General features: G+C 39.2%; 1 protein-coding gene across 5 annotated transcripts in view; it reads left to right on the top strand.

Moving 5' to 3' along the window:
• Positions 1-15,530, top strand: part of Scfd2 (sec1 family domain containing 2) — a 346,541-nt gene that overhangs the window by 72,350 nt on the left and 258,661 nt on the right. For all 5 annotated transcript variants that reach the window (XM_035452402.1, XM_027390893.2, XM_027390895.2 and 2 more), the window contains one exon: positions 700-875. In XM_035452402.1, coding sequence (XP_035308293.1) covers positions 700-875 — 176 coding nt within the window. The remainder of the gene's footprint in view (positions 1-699; positions 876-15,530) is intronic.

The following is a 15,530-nucleotide window of genomic DNA, read 5'->3' as shown; positions in this document are numbered from 1 at the left end:
TGACTTACAGTTAGGTTTTCCTCAGTGCCTTCTTTTTGTCTGATGGGGAGAATTTGGTGTTTAGGAAGAAGCCTTATGTAAAGCATTGATGATATCAGCCATGAAATGTAACAAATCGGAGGGTGGGAGATGAATCCATCTAAGGACTCTGAAGAAGTGTATTGGTTCACTGTGTGCACATGATTACAGGCACATTGTACATTCACTAGCAATTTACCCTCATTTGCCATACACTTTTGTGCCATGTAACAGGAAGCCTTGAACCTCATGAAAACAGTTACAAAGTCCCTGATACCAGTGATAAAGGTTTTAGCCATGATTGTAACATGCTTTATATACATGCACACAGTTAAAAAGATTCCCATTTGGCTCTTGGATACTAGTGTCATATATCATTCATGGATACTTTATGTTGATATCAATAAATATTTGTGTCTTTATTTGAAAACTCTTCTCAGGATATTAGGAAATTATAAATTAGTTCTGCTAGCAATATGGCTGTAGCCAGTTGGCTTTAATTCTTAATTTCTTGCAAAAGCAGCCAATAAGATCAGCTTTGCTGTTGTTCTTGTGTTGCTGGAATAATAGTTTAGGAAAGGTTGATCTGCTCTGGAGTTCTGAGCACATATAAGACAGTGTTTGCTCACATCCTCCTTGTCAAGAAGTGAGTGCACTGATAAATTGTTATTGTTTCTCCAGGGAGAGTCACACCAGGGCAGCTCATGTCCTATATTCAGCTCTTCAAGAATAACCTCAAAGCTCTTACAAATCACTGTGGGCTCCTACAGCTTGGGATGGCCACAGTTCAAACCCTGAAGCATCCACAGACTGCCAAGTGGGATAACTTCCTGGCTTTTGAAAGGCTCCTTCTACAGGTATGTTGCTATACGAACTTATTAATATATTACCTATTGAAGTTTTGACTTCCAGGAAAACACTTTGATATCTACTATTATCTGAGTAATCATATTGTTGACCTGTGCAGTTGTGGTTTGAATGAGAATGTTCCACAGAGGGTCAGGTATTGGAGTACTTGGTCCCTGGTTGGTAGTGTTGTTTGGATAGGTTTAGGACATATGACCTTGATAGAAGTGCTCTGATTCTCTATTCAGGGATATTGTGGCCCCTAAAATCTGGCCAGATCCCTTTTGATGCTAGTAACCTGAGTGGCTGCATCTCTCTTCCTCAGAACCTCCCTCTATTACTAGATGTCCTCTTCACCACCATGTTTATGCACATCAACACCTTCCTCACTTTGCTCATGGTCCAACACCCAGCACTGGGATGTTCCTGTTTCAGTCCTCCACATGGATGTCCCTTCATCCCCCTACCCATGCTAGGTCTAATCCCTGTGCCCAGTTGATCTCCTTAACATGTTGTGGCTCTAACAGTATGCCCTGGGCTAGCATTGTCTTTCCTGAGGGACGTGTCTTCACCACATTACTAACTCTAAGCCACTGGGGCAGCCTCTCTTGTACTCCCTGCTATACCATGGGGGCAGACTCTGCTCCTACACATCAGTCATGTCTGCTAAGGTTAGCCTCAGGCTTCAAAAGGAATTGAAGTATCTCAAAATAAGATTTGAAAGAGGTTTTCTCGAACTCAGGATAATAATCATCTGTCAACTTACTACAGGCTCCCAAGGAAGCTTTAGAAAATGTCTGTTTTATGTCATCTCATTCATAATAAACTATTTGAGTCCTTCATTGCATATTAGACTGTTAGATTGTTAGATATGGAGGTGGCATCAGTGTGCTTCTTCAACTGGAAAATGAACAGACAAAGAAGAATAAAACATTGAACTTATCAAAGCTCTACTATGTTTCTAGTTGCATATTGCTCTGGTTGGTTCTATGTCTCAGGGTTTTAGCCTGGGCAGGTCTGTAAACTAGCCATTGTAATTGCTTTTTGTTTATGAACATTCTTACTTTATATAGCACACACAAACCCATTAGTGTAACAAGTCATAATATATGTTCAGTGTCCTTTTACAGACTTTGGTTAGAAAGTGGAGCATTTGAGTTTATCTTGAGCACAAGGGCAACATTAGCTTTCCCCAAAGGTTTGAGAAGTCTCAGCTGGAGCTGAGAGTTGTTTACTTCTTTGGAGACATGTTTCCACCACTGCTTAGCAGGCCTCCATCCCTGCAACCTCAGTGTTGACTTTATGGCCTAAGTCACAGAATAGAAAACCCTGGGGAAGAGAAAGACTCCCAACTTGGAAAAGGGCCTCATGGCACTCACTCTCCCCACTTATTGAAATCAGAGTCTGCTGTGAAGATGTCAGCTCAGGCTCTGGAATACAAATCTACTGAACCAAGCTTTTAATTAAGAAACAAACTCTCTGGGGGAAAAATCTCATATTTACCCACAGTAATTATATTTTTAAAAATTGGAGAAAAAGGTCTTCATAACACTTTCTCTCCTTCTTATCCCTGGGGTCCACAGCAGTGTTTTATATATTGAGCATATGTATGGTAATTGTCAAATAATTCTGTTTACAAACAGACAGATTGAAGCCAAACACATAGAGACTTGTAAAGCTAACCATGGATGTGATCACAAAGCAACTTCCTTTTCTTATCAAATTGTATTATTTTAAATTATTTATTTTCAGTTTACAACTGGGACATTGCTTTTATAAAATTACTTTATTATTTTATTTTCTATGTGTGGTGGGTTTTTTGTTTTTTGTTTTTGATTTTGTTTTTGTTTTTGTTTTTGCCTTCATATACGTGCCCATGGAATTGAGAAGAGGGTGTCGGGTCTCCTGGAGTTGAAGTTATACATGGTTTGTTGGTGCTGGGAATCGAACCCCAGTCATGCGAAGGAGCAGCCAGTGCTCTTAACTTCTGAGCCACTCTAGCACCCACACTGATTTTTTTATGTGTTAAATTTAGGTTTAACTGATGTATAATAACCAAAAAATGTACATATGCATAGAATAACATGTTTGACATGTGTACATTGTATAGTGTTCAGCTCAGATTAAATGTAACTCTGACATTGTTTTTCATGATAAAACTTGGCAGGTCCTTCAACAGTTTCTTTGAAATCTGCCCCTGCTGCTGCTGTTATGTAGAGCAGCTACACTGTGCAGCAGCAGCAGCAGCAGCAGCAGCAGCAGCAGCAGCAGCACACTAGAACTGTTGAGTTAGTCTCTTAAAGCAAAATCTACATTTATTTAGCTTAGCATGAAGGATGTGGAATTTTCCATTTTTATAGTATAGCAAGAAAGTTTAGATAAGAAAGTAACACTGAAATACAAATGCAGTATCTTCTTCGTGTTGTTTTAGGACTGAATGAAATTATTGGCACACATCACTAAGCTCAGTGTTGGGTATACAGCAAGTGCTCAACAAGTAGGAATCATTGTCATTTGTTCTTTCAGATGAGCAAAATGTTCAAAATGTCAATTTATCTTATGCAAGTAATGCCTTTAATATATTCTCCCCTGCACTTTGTTTCCTAAATTAAAATTTATTAAAGACAACTGAGTGCCACTTAAAAAAATTGTATTTTAAAAGTTACTTTTTGATAACACTCAGCAGTACTTTCCTTTAAATCTGCAGTATATAGCTGATGTTTTTATACTAATTGTCACCGGAAAAAGCTTTTATTGGGTGTAATATAATTTACGGTGGTTATAAAATGCTAGCAAGCTATGGAGTAGAGGAAGCAGCTGTGTTTATACTTCCTATAGCACACACTTTGTAAATATACATATGTACATATATATTATTATCCTTCTTTTGCTGTTGCTTTATATAAACCATCTAACTTGGAAATAGGTTTTAAATGAAAAACTAAACGAATTATAAATCAATTTAAGTTTGCACAGGTATAATATTGCTGTAGTTTAAATTTTATCTGTCTTTGTAATCAAAGAAAAATAAGCATATGCATTTTAAAGTTGCTAAAGTAGTTTTTTAAGGGTAAGATTTGTTTTTTTTATCTATTAAATTTTAGATTACCTTTCCAAAACAAATTTACATTTAGTAAGCTAAATAGTAGTATGTCTGCTAGTCCTGTAACATTTGTGGCTTTACCATCTGAATTCCCTGATGCTTGTATTAGCTTTCAAACTGCAAGTCTTGGCTGGGAAATATAATGATCATTATCGAACTGTTCCTGATTGGCCATCGCCTTGGGAGGTCCTGTTTTATTATCCTTGTTTTCAGCCATTTATAATAATTAAGAATGAGTTTTTCTGGGAAGACGGTCCATCCGTCTGTTTTTCTTTGGCCAGTGGCCATGACAGTGAAGTCATTAGTACCACAGCACTGTTGCCATTTGCAAACTTTGATGATAATATTTGAATAAAGACTGAGCAAAGGAGAAAACTATGATCCCTTAACTCAGGCCTGGGTGCTGTTCCTGAGAGGGAGGGATTCCTATAGGAATTTTTTTCTGAAGACAGTTGAAGAGTGTGCTTTTCACAAAAATAATCCCAGGGCTGGAGAGATGGCTCAGCAGGTGAGAACACATAACTGCTCTTTTGGGGGATCCAGGTTCTAGCCCAGTACCCACATGGAAGCTCACAACTGTCTGTATCTCCAGTATCCTAGGGGATTTGACACTCTCTTCTGGCCCCCACAGGCATTGCATTGCATGTTGTGTGCAGACATACATGCAGGCAGAACACCCACACACATAAAGATAGTACATAAATAAAATGTTTTTTAAAAAGAAAGAAAATAATCCCAGAGAGAAGCAGCGAAGATGCCAACCCCTCTCCCCTCCATCCCCATGAGGTTTCCTAGTGTCAGGTAAATTTGGCTGACCCACTGGATTTAGTCCCACCTTTTCCTCTGGGAACAGCAGTGCTTCCTGCTCCTCTCCAAGATGAGGATCTGCTCTCATGCATGGCCAGCTGCTTCCTTCTCTCTTCTTTGGATCCAGATGTCTGTGTTCAGCTGCTGCCTTGGTTGCCTAAGTTCCAGTACTATAGTACCAAGAGCACTGGGCTTCTAGCTTTGACCTTGTGCCTCCAAGTTTGGTCCTTAACTGTGCATTCATACAGTGTATACATGTGTCTTCATGTTACATGGAATTTACTTATTCAGACTGATAGTGTTTAAGATGTTTTCAAGGCCCTGATGAATAGTATTAGCAATTAAATAGATCTAGGTGGCTTAACATATGGGATCCCCAGGTGCTCATATAATGACACTCTGGATGATTAACACAACCTCTGACCCTTTTTCCCCCTTTAGTTTAGAACATTTGGTTTGATGGGAGGCACTGTCTTGCTTATAAGTAGGAGAGTTAATAAACTTTAAAGGTGACTAATTAAAAAATGTTTTTCCATCACTTCCTCATCTCTCCAGAAAAGCCCTTGACTTGTAGCTCTTTGCTAAGAGATGTGACGCTTCCAAATCATATAAGGAAAAACCAACCTAAAAAGCTGCTCCCAAAAGAGTTGTTTCATTCCATGTAATAACCATTTGTTGAGTAAATGCAGTTTGCAGATGGAGAATCTGTGAAACAGGAAACCCATGTGGCTTCTTGACTGTATACTTCTCACTCTGTAGCAGGCATTAGATGTCAGTGTTGGCATCACAGGCCTGAACAGGATTTCACAGGTTAGTTGTGTGTCTCAGTGCTGGGTTAATAGTCCTCAGTAATAAAAACAAGTCCTAGATTCCAGTCAACCCATTTTTAAATTAATTTAATGAATTGACTTGAACTAATTGTGTGCTAAAGAATGAATAAGTTACGAGTTTGACCATGATCTCCCTGCTAGTGCATATGGGAGCTAAGTTGCAAGCCAGTCTGTCTGATGCAGAGACCCTTTTTAACTATGTATTCCTGGAGCATTTCTACTGGGGTGAGGTATCAGAATGACTGTTGATTCCTTTTCCTTGCCTCCTTCTACACTTCTTCTTAGGTATGAGGAGAGGAAGTTGTCAGAATATGATAGTCTGTGTGACCTGTTACGAAAGTGATTAGTTTATACAAGTCAGTAATTTTTTCTGTTAATATTTGGATCAGTAAACTCCAACATTTCTGACTAATTTTTCTTTGATACTTGATGTATGGTGTGTGTGTATGTGTGTGTGTGCACTCGCGCTCACGCACGCACGGGCATATGTGGAGGTCATACATCAACCTGGAGTGTTTTCCTCTCTCAACCCCCACCTTACTCTTGGGAACACTGTCTCATTGAACCTGGAACTCACCATTTTGGCTAGGCTGGCTGCTTAGAGAGCCTGCTGGATCAACCTATCTCTGTCTTTCAGGTCTGGGTTACAGAACTGTGCCACCACTTCTGGCTTTAGACAGGCTCTGGGATCTGAATCAAGTTATTGTGCTTGTATAGCAAGTCCTTTACCCATGGAGATGTCTCTTCACCCCCCACACTTACACTTTTACCTTAGATTTTATTCCTTAGCAAGCCTTTGATTAGTCCTCATGAGATGTAACACATTTGACCGTCAGGATAGTAACTGTCTCAAGTTCACCTGATTTTACAGACTATTTCATTTCAATGCTCTTCTTTCCCAGCATATAAACTCATTAAGTTGTTATAATTTTGAATAATGAGGGAAGAGGAAGGGGGGAGAGAGAGAAAAATCTAAGAAACAATGTCCATGAACTTCTTGTTCTTTGGTTGAGCTTGGAGGTATTGTCAGGTTACGAGCAGGTGAATCTGTGCCAAGTGCCTGATTAAAAAGGCACTCAGAATGTAGGTCATGTAAACTATTGCTCTTAAACTGGGCTTGTCTCTGAAGTGATGATATCATGTGTTATTCCAGCTGGAAGCCAGAGTTAGTAATCAGGCAAAGTTAATTTAAGACTGACAATTTTGTTTCTTAGTGTGTTGTGGGTCTACCAAAATGTTGGAAATACAGTCTTTATGCCAGTAGTTGTAGGAGGGTTTTCATTTAGTGAAAAACAAGAGTAGGCTAGTCCTTCTGGTTTTCTTGACCAGAAGAGGAAATAATTATGTGTCTTACTACACTGAACCTGCTGTCCTTAGCCTTTGCTCTTGGTGCCATGCTGGCTACACCAGAGATAGATAAGATTATTATTTCCTTTTTCATTATTACACATCTATAAGGTTTTAGGAGTGCTATGAATCCAATTCAATGTCTTACATATACTAGGTAAGGACTTTACCACTGGGCCACACTCTTAGACCTAACATCTGAATGCCTAAGAATTATAGGAAATAACATTGTGTAATGGAGTTTCTTTCGGCATTATCTTCCCTTGGAGAAAATGTCTTGCTTACATCCATTTATAGAACATTTTAGATTTAATTTACAGGCATGGTTTCATCTTTTAAATATCACTTATTTTTTGAAAGTTCTATATATTTATACACTATCATATCATCCATGTTATCATTCTCCAATTGCTGTGAGTGGCTCTTATCCCATCTCCCTTTGAGAGTCCTGTATTTTCTTTCTTTCTTTTTTTTCTAGACAGGGTTTCTCTGTAGCTTTGAAATCTGTAGACTAGGCTGGCCTCAAACTCACAGAATTACACCTGCCTCTGCCTCCTAAGTGCTGGGATTAAAGGCGTGTGCCACCACTGCCCAGCTGAGTCATGTGGTTTTGTGTTGTTGTCAATTACTGTTGTCCATATGCACATGGGTGTGTGACCATCCACTGGGTCACAAACAACCTACCTGCAGCCACATCCTCAAAGGATAACTCTCCCTCCTACAGCAGCCATCAGCTGCCAGTGCCTCCTCTGGTCAGGGTGGAGCCTCATGGACCTCTCCCAATAGGTGCTTGAGGTTTGACTGGTTTGATCTTGTCGCCAACAGCTATGTCATGCACAGGAGTCAGCATTGCATGGCACTCCTCCTAACTCTTGGCTCTTAACATTGTTTCTAACCCTTCTTCCAAGAAGTTCCCTAAGCCCTGTATGGTGGAAAGTTATATGGATGACCATCCATAGCTAAGTACTCAGGGTTGTTTATATGTGGCACTTTGATCAATTATGAGTCCCTGCATTAACTGCTACTCACTGCAAAAGACGCTTTATTGACCAAAGTTGAGAGAGGCAAAAAACAGTGAGTATGAATATAAATATTTAGAATACAATCTGACATGACCATTTCACAACAGAACAACAGTAGACTGCCCCTGTGGATTATGATCTCCCTAGTCATTTGCTTCTCGTGAGGTTTAGTGTTGTGGGATATTAATTTAAAATGTGTTACATTCATTTGTGCTATGAAATATTTGTTTAATGATACAAAGACTGTTACAGTTGTTTGATTAAATAAAAGAAACCTGGTGTTAGGAGGTTGAGTCAGCAGGAAGTGGTAAGGTTCTTACGTGAGGGCTGAACAGGGCACCACGTTTTTACAGAGATGTAAGTTAGGAGAGAAGGCTAGATACTTGCTATTCAGCCTCTTTGAGCAAGCAGAATTTTCACATCAACCTTTGAATCCTCACTTCTATAGGGGGATAGAGATCTAGATAAAGTTTCCTTTAATGTCTGTGATAGAGCCGGTGCCTGAGGGAACAGAATTACCACCTGGCTACACCAGTGTATCAACTGCTACTGGTTGCAGTTGCAGATTAGGACAGCAGTTGCTTAAGGCGCAGCTACTGAATTTAATGAACAAAAAAAGTTTAGAATACCAGACAGATTGATTCTCTGGAACAGCCTCATATCTAATCAGAAAGCAGTTGGTTACTCCACAACTGTCATGCCACTATTGTACCAATGAGCACATAAGGCCATTAATATCTTTTCTCTCCCAGCATAACACATACTAGCATTATGTAAATTATCCAGTAGGGAGAAAGGTTCCTGGTGAATTTGACATTGATTTCTGGGTCCTGAATCCAAAGTAAGTTGTGTCTTTAGCAATAGGGTCTTGTCATCCAATTAATGGTGGGAAAGCAAGAGCAATGACAATAGCTTGTGTAGCTTGTGTTGTTTTGACTGCCTCTGGAGCCTTGTAGGGAGATATCTTGTACCCAGTACTGAGATTTTCATTTAATAATCCATTCTTTCTGGGAGTAGTGTTGTTTGCCCATTCAAGGAACTTCTGTACAACTCCCTCATTTCAAAAAGTAGATATAGAACTACTCTATAACTCATAGCAGCACACACCCACCCACCCACACACCCCCACACCCCCTCCACACACATCTTAACAACTAGCTTTGGCTAACTCACCTTCCCAACTGCTGTATCCCCGCTTAAGCTTTTTAACCTCATGTATATTCCCTTCTCCTTTCATATCACCTGCATTCTACTTTTCTCTCTTATCATTTTCTTGGGTTGGAGGATCATAGGCTTCCATGTAGCCTTTTCATGCAGACTTTATTTTGGGTACACTCTGACCAGTACCTCATTTCCCCCTTCTGTACCTTATCTGTGCTTGAATTTTCTGTTCCTAGTCTTCTCTCTCTCTAGTTTGACTCACCTGTATTTTGTTATTCCTATCCCCTAAGGTCTCTACTCCTAGTGGTTCATTTCAGGCTCTATCTGTACTCTAGGTTAAACATATGGAAGATTCAAAGCTATGATCCATGTATGAAAGAACATGTGTCATTTGTTTTTCTGGGCCTGGGTGACCTCCCTCAGTATAATTTTGTTCAGTTTCATCCATTCACCTGAAAATTTCATTTTTCTTTCCATTGTGTATATGTATTTGTACCACATATTTATCAGTTAATGTATATCTTGGTTGATTCCATTTCCTAGTTATTATGACCTGAGCCACAGTGGACATGGATGTGCAAGTGTCTCTGTAGTAAGATATAAAAGTGTGTGGTGATTTGAAAGAAAATTGCCACCAAAGGGAATGTCACTATTAGGAGGTGTGGCCTTGTTAGAGTAGGTGTGTCCTTGTTGGAGGAAGTGTGTCACTGGAGATGGGCTTTGAGGTCTCATATATGCTCATGCCATACCCAGGGAAACAGACCACTTCCTGTTGCTTGCACAAGATGTAGAGCTCTCAGCTATGTCTCTAGGACCATGTCTACCTGAACACCACCATGTCCTATCATGGTGATAATGGACTGAACTTCTGAACTATAGGCCACCCAATTAACATTTTCCTTTCTAAGAGTTGTTATGGTCATGGGGTCTCTTCACATCAATAGAAGACTGACTAAAAGAACGTGTTTGGGTGTATGCCCAGGAGTGAAATAGCTGGGTCATATATTTGTTCTGTTTCTACTCTTTAAGAACCTCTAGACTGATTTCCAAAGAGGCTGCAGTAGTTTACACTCCCAGCACTATGTATAAGGGTTCATCTTTCCCCACATGCATGGCACTATTTGTCGTCATTTGTATTCCCAATCTTGGCCATTGTGACTGCAGTAGATGGGATCATAAAGTAGTTTTCATCTTCATTTTCCTAATATCTAAGTATGCTGAACATGTCTAAAGTATTTGCTGGCTATTTTTACTTTTTGTCTTGAAAACTTTTCTTTTAGTCCCATAGCCCATTTTTAATTGGTTTGTTCACTTTCTTCTTTGTGCATTCCAAATCCTAATCTCCTATCTAATGCACAGCTGGTAAAGATTCTCTCCAATTTTATGGGCTAGCTCTTTATCCTATTGACCATTTCCTTTGCTATGCAAATACTTTGAATTTCATGAGATCCCATTGAATTGTTGATTTACTTATTGTATTGTGGGAATAATATTCAAAAGTCCATATTTGTGATTTTAAGTTGAAGGACACTCCCTACTTTATCCTCTAGTAATTTGAGACTATTTGACTTTCGTTGAGTTCTTTGATCCATTTGCAGTTGAGTTGTGAAGAGTGATAAGGGTCTAGTGTCATTTTTCTGCATGTTGAAATCAAGGTTTTCTAGCACCTTTTGTTGAAGGTGCTGTCTTTTCTTCAGTGTATATTTTTGGTGTCTTTGTCAAACAATAGAAAGCTGTATTTTTTTTTTACTATTATCTGGGTCCTCTATTCTCTCTAACCGTGTGTTTGTGTTTGTGCCAGTACCATGCTGTTTATAATATAAGGCTCTGTGGTACATTTTGAAATAAGGTGCAGCGATTCCTCGTGACTTCTGTTGTTGTCCTTCTTGTCTTCCTTTCTGCATGCACCACTACACCATCATGCTTTTTATAAAAATTTAATCTGATCTCATGTATGTGGGTGAGTATTTTGCCTGTATGCTATGTGCACACAGAGGCTAAGAGAGGCTGTCATATCTCCTGGATTAGAGTTACAGATGATTCTGAGCCACTATGTGGTGGTTGGGAATCAAACCCTGGTTCCCAGTAGCCCACAGCATTTTTATACTAAAAATTGTATTGGCTATTCTTGGTTGTTGCTTTTTCTAAAATCACTATATAAAATTTGATGTTCTTTTTTCTATGTCTGTGAAGAATGTACTGGGAATTTTGATTTGGACTGCATTGCACTGTACGTTGTTTTTGGTAGGATGGCCATTGTCACATTATTAATTCCTTCAACCAATTAGCACAGAAATTCTATCTTCTAGCATTTTTCTCATTTTCTTTCTTTGATCTTTTAAAGGTTTTGTTGTAGAGGTCTTTTGTTTCCTTTCACAAGTAGTGTGTGTGTGTGTGTGTGTGTGTGTGTGTGTGTGTGTGTGTGTGTGTGTACATGTACATGCATTTGTGCCTGCATGTCTACTGTGATGAGGTTGTACCCCTGGTATCTTTTTCAGTGTATCAGCTATTGATATAGGAAAGGTACTGATTTTTACATGTTATTTTGTATCCCAAAGGCATGTTTTTCTGAAGCTCATGTGTCAACTGGCCAAATATCTAGAACATTCTGCCATACCGATTCTGAGAGTGCTGGAGGTTAGCTTAACATTGGATCTGAGACTAGCCAGCCAGATTGGACATCCATGTAGGTTTCTCCTCTGTTTTCTATTTTTCCTATCCTCAAAGGGCTGAAATTACAGGTGTGCTGGTCCACTTGCCCAGCATTTCCATGGGTTCTAGAGATCCAAACTCCAGTCCTCTTGCTTGCATCTTGAGCACTTTAATTGCTGAGCCCTGTACCAGGCCTTTTCTTTTAAGCCACCAACTTATGGTGGCTCCCAGAATCATGACATGGAGACCTCTTATTAGTTTTGAATGTTCAACCTAGCTTAGACTCATTTCTGGCTAGCTTTCTTTTTTCTTTAACTTAAATTAACCTGTTTCTCTTTCTCTTCATCTATGTTTTGCCTTGGGGCTTTTAACCTTTTCTCTCTGTATATCCTACTTTTCTGTCTCTATGTCTGGCTGGTGGCTGCCTGGCTTCTGGCCCTGGGGATCGCCCTCATTCTCCCCTCTCTTCCTTTTCTCTCTTCTCTTTCATTCCTAGATTTCTCCTCCTACTTACTCTCTCTGCTCACCAGCCCTGCCTGTCCTTTGTCTGCCTAGCTATTGGTCATTCTTATTATTAGCTATTAGCAATTATTATTATTATTGGTCTAATAGCTCTTTACTAGACCAATCAGGTGCCTTAGGCAGGCAAGGTGAAACAAATGCAACACATCTTTACATAATTAAACACACATCCTTACATTGTTAACCAAATGGCAGCATAAACAAATGTAGCACCTTTACACACTTAAAGTAATATTCCACATCATAACCAAATATAACATATATTTGCCCATTTAAAATAATATTCTACAACAGAGCTCTCTTCTCAACTCTATTTTTATACAATTAAGTGTAGTTATATTTTAGGTCCATAATCATGAATGAGATTTGCTTAAGGAGTTAATGTGGTATTCAGCATAGAGTCCCGGATATATTAGCTTTCATCAGTATTATATTAGATCTGTGAAGAATTGTGCCGGTATTTTGATGGGGATTGCATTGAATCTGTAGATTGCTTTTTACTATGTTGATCCTGCTTATCTAAGAGCATGGGAGATCTTTCCATTTTCTGGTATCTTCTTTAATTTCTTTCTTTAAAGATTCAAAGTTCTTGCTATATAGGTCTTTCACTTGTTTGGTTAGTGTTACCCCCCAGATATTTTATATTGTTTGTGGCTATTATAAAGGGTGATGTTTCTCTGATTTCTTTCTCAGCCCTCTTATCGTCTGTATATAGTAGGGCTACTTATTTTTTTGAGTTAATCTTGTATCCTGCTACTTTGTTGAAGGTGTTTACCAGTTGTAGGTGTTCCCTGGTAGAGTTTTTTGGGTCACTTATGTGAACTATCATTTCATCTGCAAACAGTGAAAGTTTGACTTCTTCCTTTCCAATTTGTATTCCCTTGATCTCCTTTTGTTTTCTTATTGCTTAGCTAACACTTCAAGTACAATATTGAAGAGGTATGAAGAGAGTGGACAGCCTTGTCTTGTTCCTGATTTTAGAGGAATCGCCTTAAGTTTCTCTCCATTTAGTTTGATGTTGGCTGTTGGTTTACTGCATATTGCTTTTATTATGTTCAGGTATGTTCCTGTTATCCCTGATAGGAATATGTTGGTGAATTCAGGGCTATGGAAGCAGCTCCAGGGTAGGACACTTAACTAGCATATGCAAGGCCCTGGGTTTGATCTACAGCATGAAGAAATGTATTGGTGGATTTATTTGCAGCAGTCCATTTTAAAAGACATTAAAAAGACATAATTTGGGGACTGAAAAGATATCTCAGCTGGTGAAGTATTTGCTGTGAGCATGAGGATCTGAGTTTGATCCTCAGAACCCACATAAAAAAAAAGCTAGTCATGGTGCGGTTTGTGATCCCTGTGCCGGGGACTAGAGACAGTATGTATGGGGCTCACTGGCCAGCCCTCCTGCCCCTAGATGCACAGGCATGAGCATACATATACACTTGTGTGCACACACATATAAATACCTGAAGACAAAGATTTATTTTTATTTATGTGTCTGTATGCTACATGTGTCCATGTACCTATGTAGGCCAGAAGAGGGTGTTAGATTCCCTGGATCTAGAGTTACAGATACTCTAGAGTTGGAGGGAAAGGCATCTATGAGGCACCTGATACAAATGCTGGGAACTGAATTTAGGTGCTCTGGAAGAGCATCAAGCACTCTCTACCACTGGGCCATCCAGCCCATAGACATAATTTTGACTATGCTATCCAAAAGGCTTTCCCAAGCAACTGGCATTGAAACGATGTTTTGAAGGAAGGGTGAGGGATTGGTGAGGCTGGGAACTACATATCCAATAATGTATGGCACATCATGGGGATCTTTTGTTGGGATACTGGATACACATTTGTGGAGAAAGGGATGGCACTGGGTGAGGAAGGATGACATTCAAGAGAGGACGACCCAGATACAGTGCACAGGCTTTGGTGACTAATTTGCTGTAGAAGAGTTAAGAGCTAAGGTGAGCTGCTTCATTGTCCCAGCTAAAGCAATCTGTCTGTTCCTGTTTGTTTCCTTTCTTTCAGTGTTCACGTGAACTTTGCTTTAATTCAGACCAAGTAATGAACTACATATGGGTAAATTTCTTTTCAAAGTAAAGTTTTCAAAAATGAAAGATTTGTAGAAAGCAACTGACCAAGTCATATTTCCAGTTTTAAATAGTGATTTATGAATTTTTTCCCAAGAAAGTCAACAGCACCAAACATTTGTTAGTCATCTCAGTGTTACTCCTGCCTGCTGCTCTTATTAGCTCCCTTCTTTTTGTCCCAGAGCAGTCGTGTGCTTGTGCCATATGGGCTTCACATCTGGTGACCAGTCCATGTTCTTTTGTGGGGTGGGACCCAAAACTCCCTTTGAGGAACAGCATAGATAAATTTCTACAGAATCCAGTGCTGCCTGTGTCTGCAAATATCAGGCCCCAAATTAAATGCATAGCACTGAAGTTGTATTCCTCTTCAGAGCTCATGGTAACTAAACAAGACACAGTACAAATTAGGGCTTTAAATTATTGGGCCCAGTTTTCTCCCAGTACATTACTTTCGATGATATCTCTTTGATGTCTTGACACATCTCTGAAATCATGATTAAATATGGTAACCAGAACTAGTTCTGACTTGCACTGGGAAAGTCATTTGGAATCAATACTAAAAGGGAAATGCCGCTTGGAATCGCTCTTTTAGTTTTAATGAATTTAAGTGGTGTTGAAGTTTCAAGTCTTTTTTTTCCTTACTTCCCCCAAAACTGTCATTAGAAAAGTTATCATTGTCTGTTATTAAACTAAATATACACTTCAAAATAAAACAGTAAGTCCAAGATATTATTAGCAAATGTTTGTCACTCAATGTTTCTCAAATTTATCATAGACATCCATGGTCCCATTTGTAAAAATGACAAACTTTTTGGCAAGCTACTGCTCTGAGTAGTCTGTTTGCAGTCATTTAAAACTAATTTCTTCAATCAAAGCCTTGAAGAATGTCAGAGCACATAACGTGTTTCTTGGCAGGTGCTGAATATTGTCTTGGCAATTTAAATACAATTTGTTCCAACACTGAGATTTTTATTCTTAACCCCAGTCATTGTTGCTTCTCTCCCTGTTTTTGAATACAATTACAAATTGTATCCGTTTCTGTGTGAAAGACACAGAGGGACTAAAGGGAACTACATAATCCAGATGATATGATTGTGTTGGAATATACTTTCCAAATGTTACACGGTGTGAA

Source organism: Cricetulus griseus (genome assembly GCF_003668045.3).
Source record: "Cricetulus griseus strain 17A/GY chromosome 1 unlocalized genomic scaffold, alternate assembly CriGri-PICRH-1.0 chr1_1, whole genome shotgun sequence".
In the NCBI taxonomy this organism is placed as follows: domain Eukaryota; kingdom Metazoa; phylum Chordata; class Mammalia; order Rodentia; family Cricetidae; genus Cricetulus; species Cricetulus griseus.
Note: the sequence above shows the minus strand (reverse complement) of the source record. Positions and strands in the feature narration are given on the sequence as shown.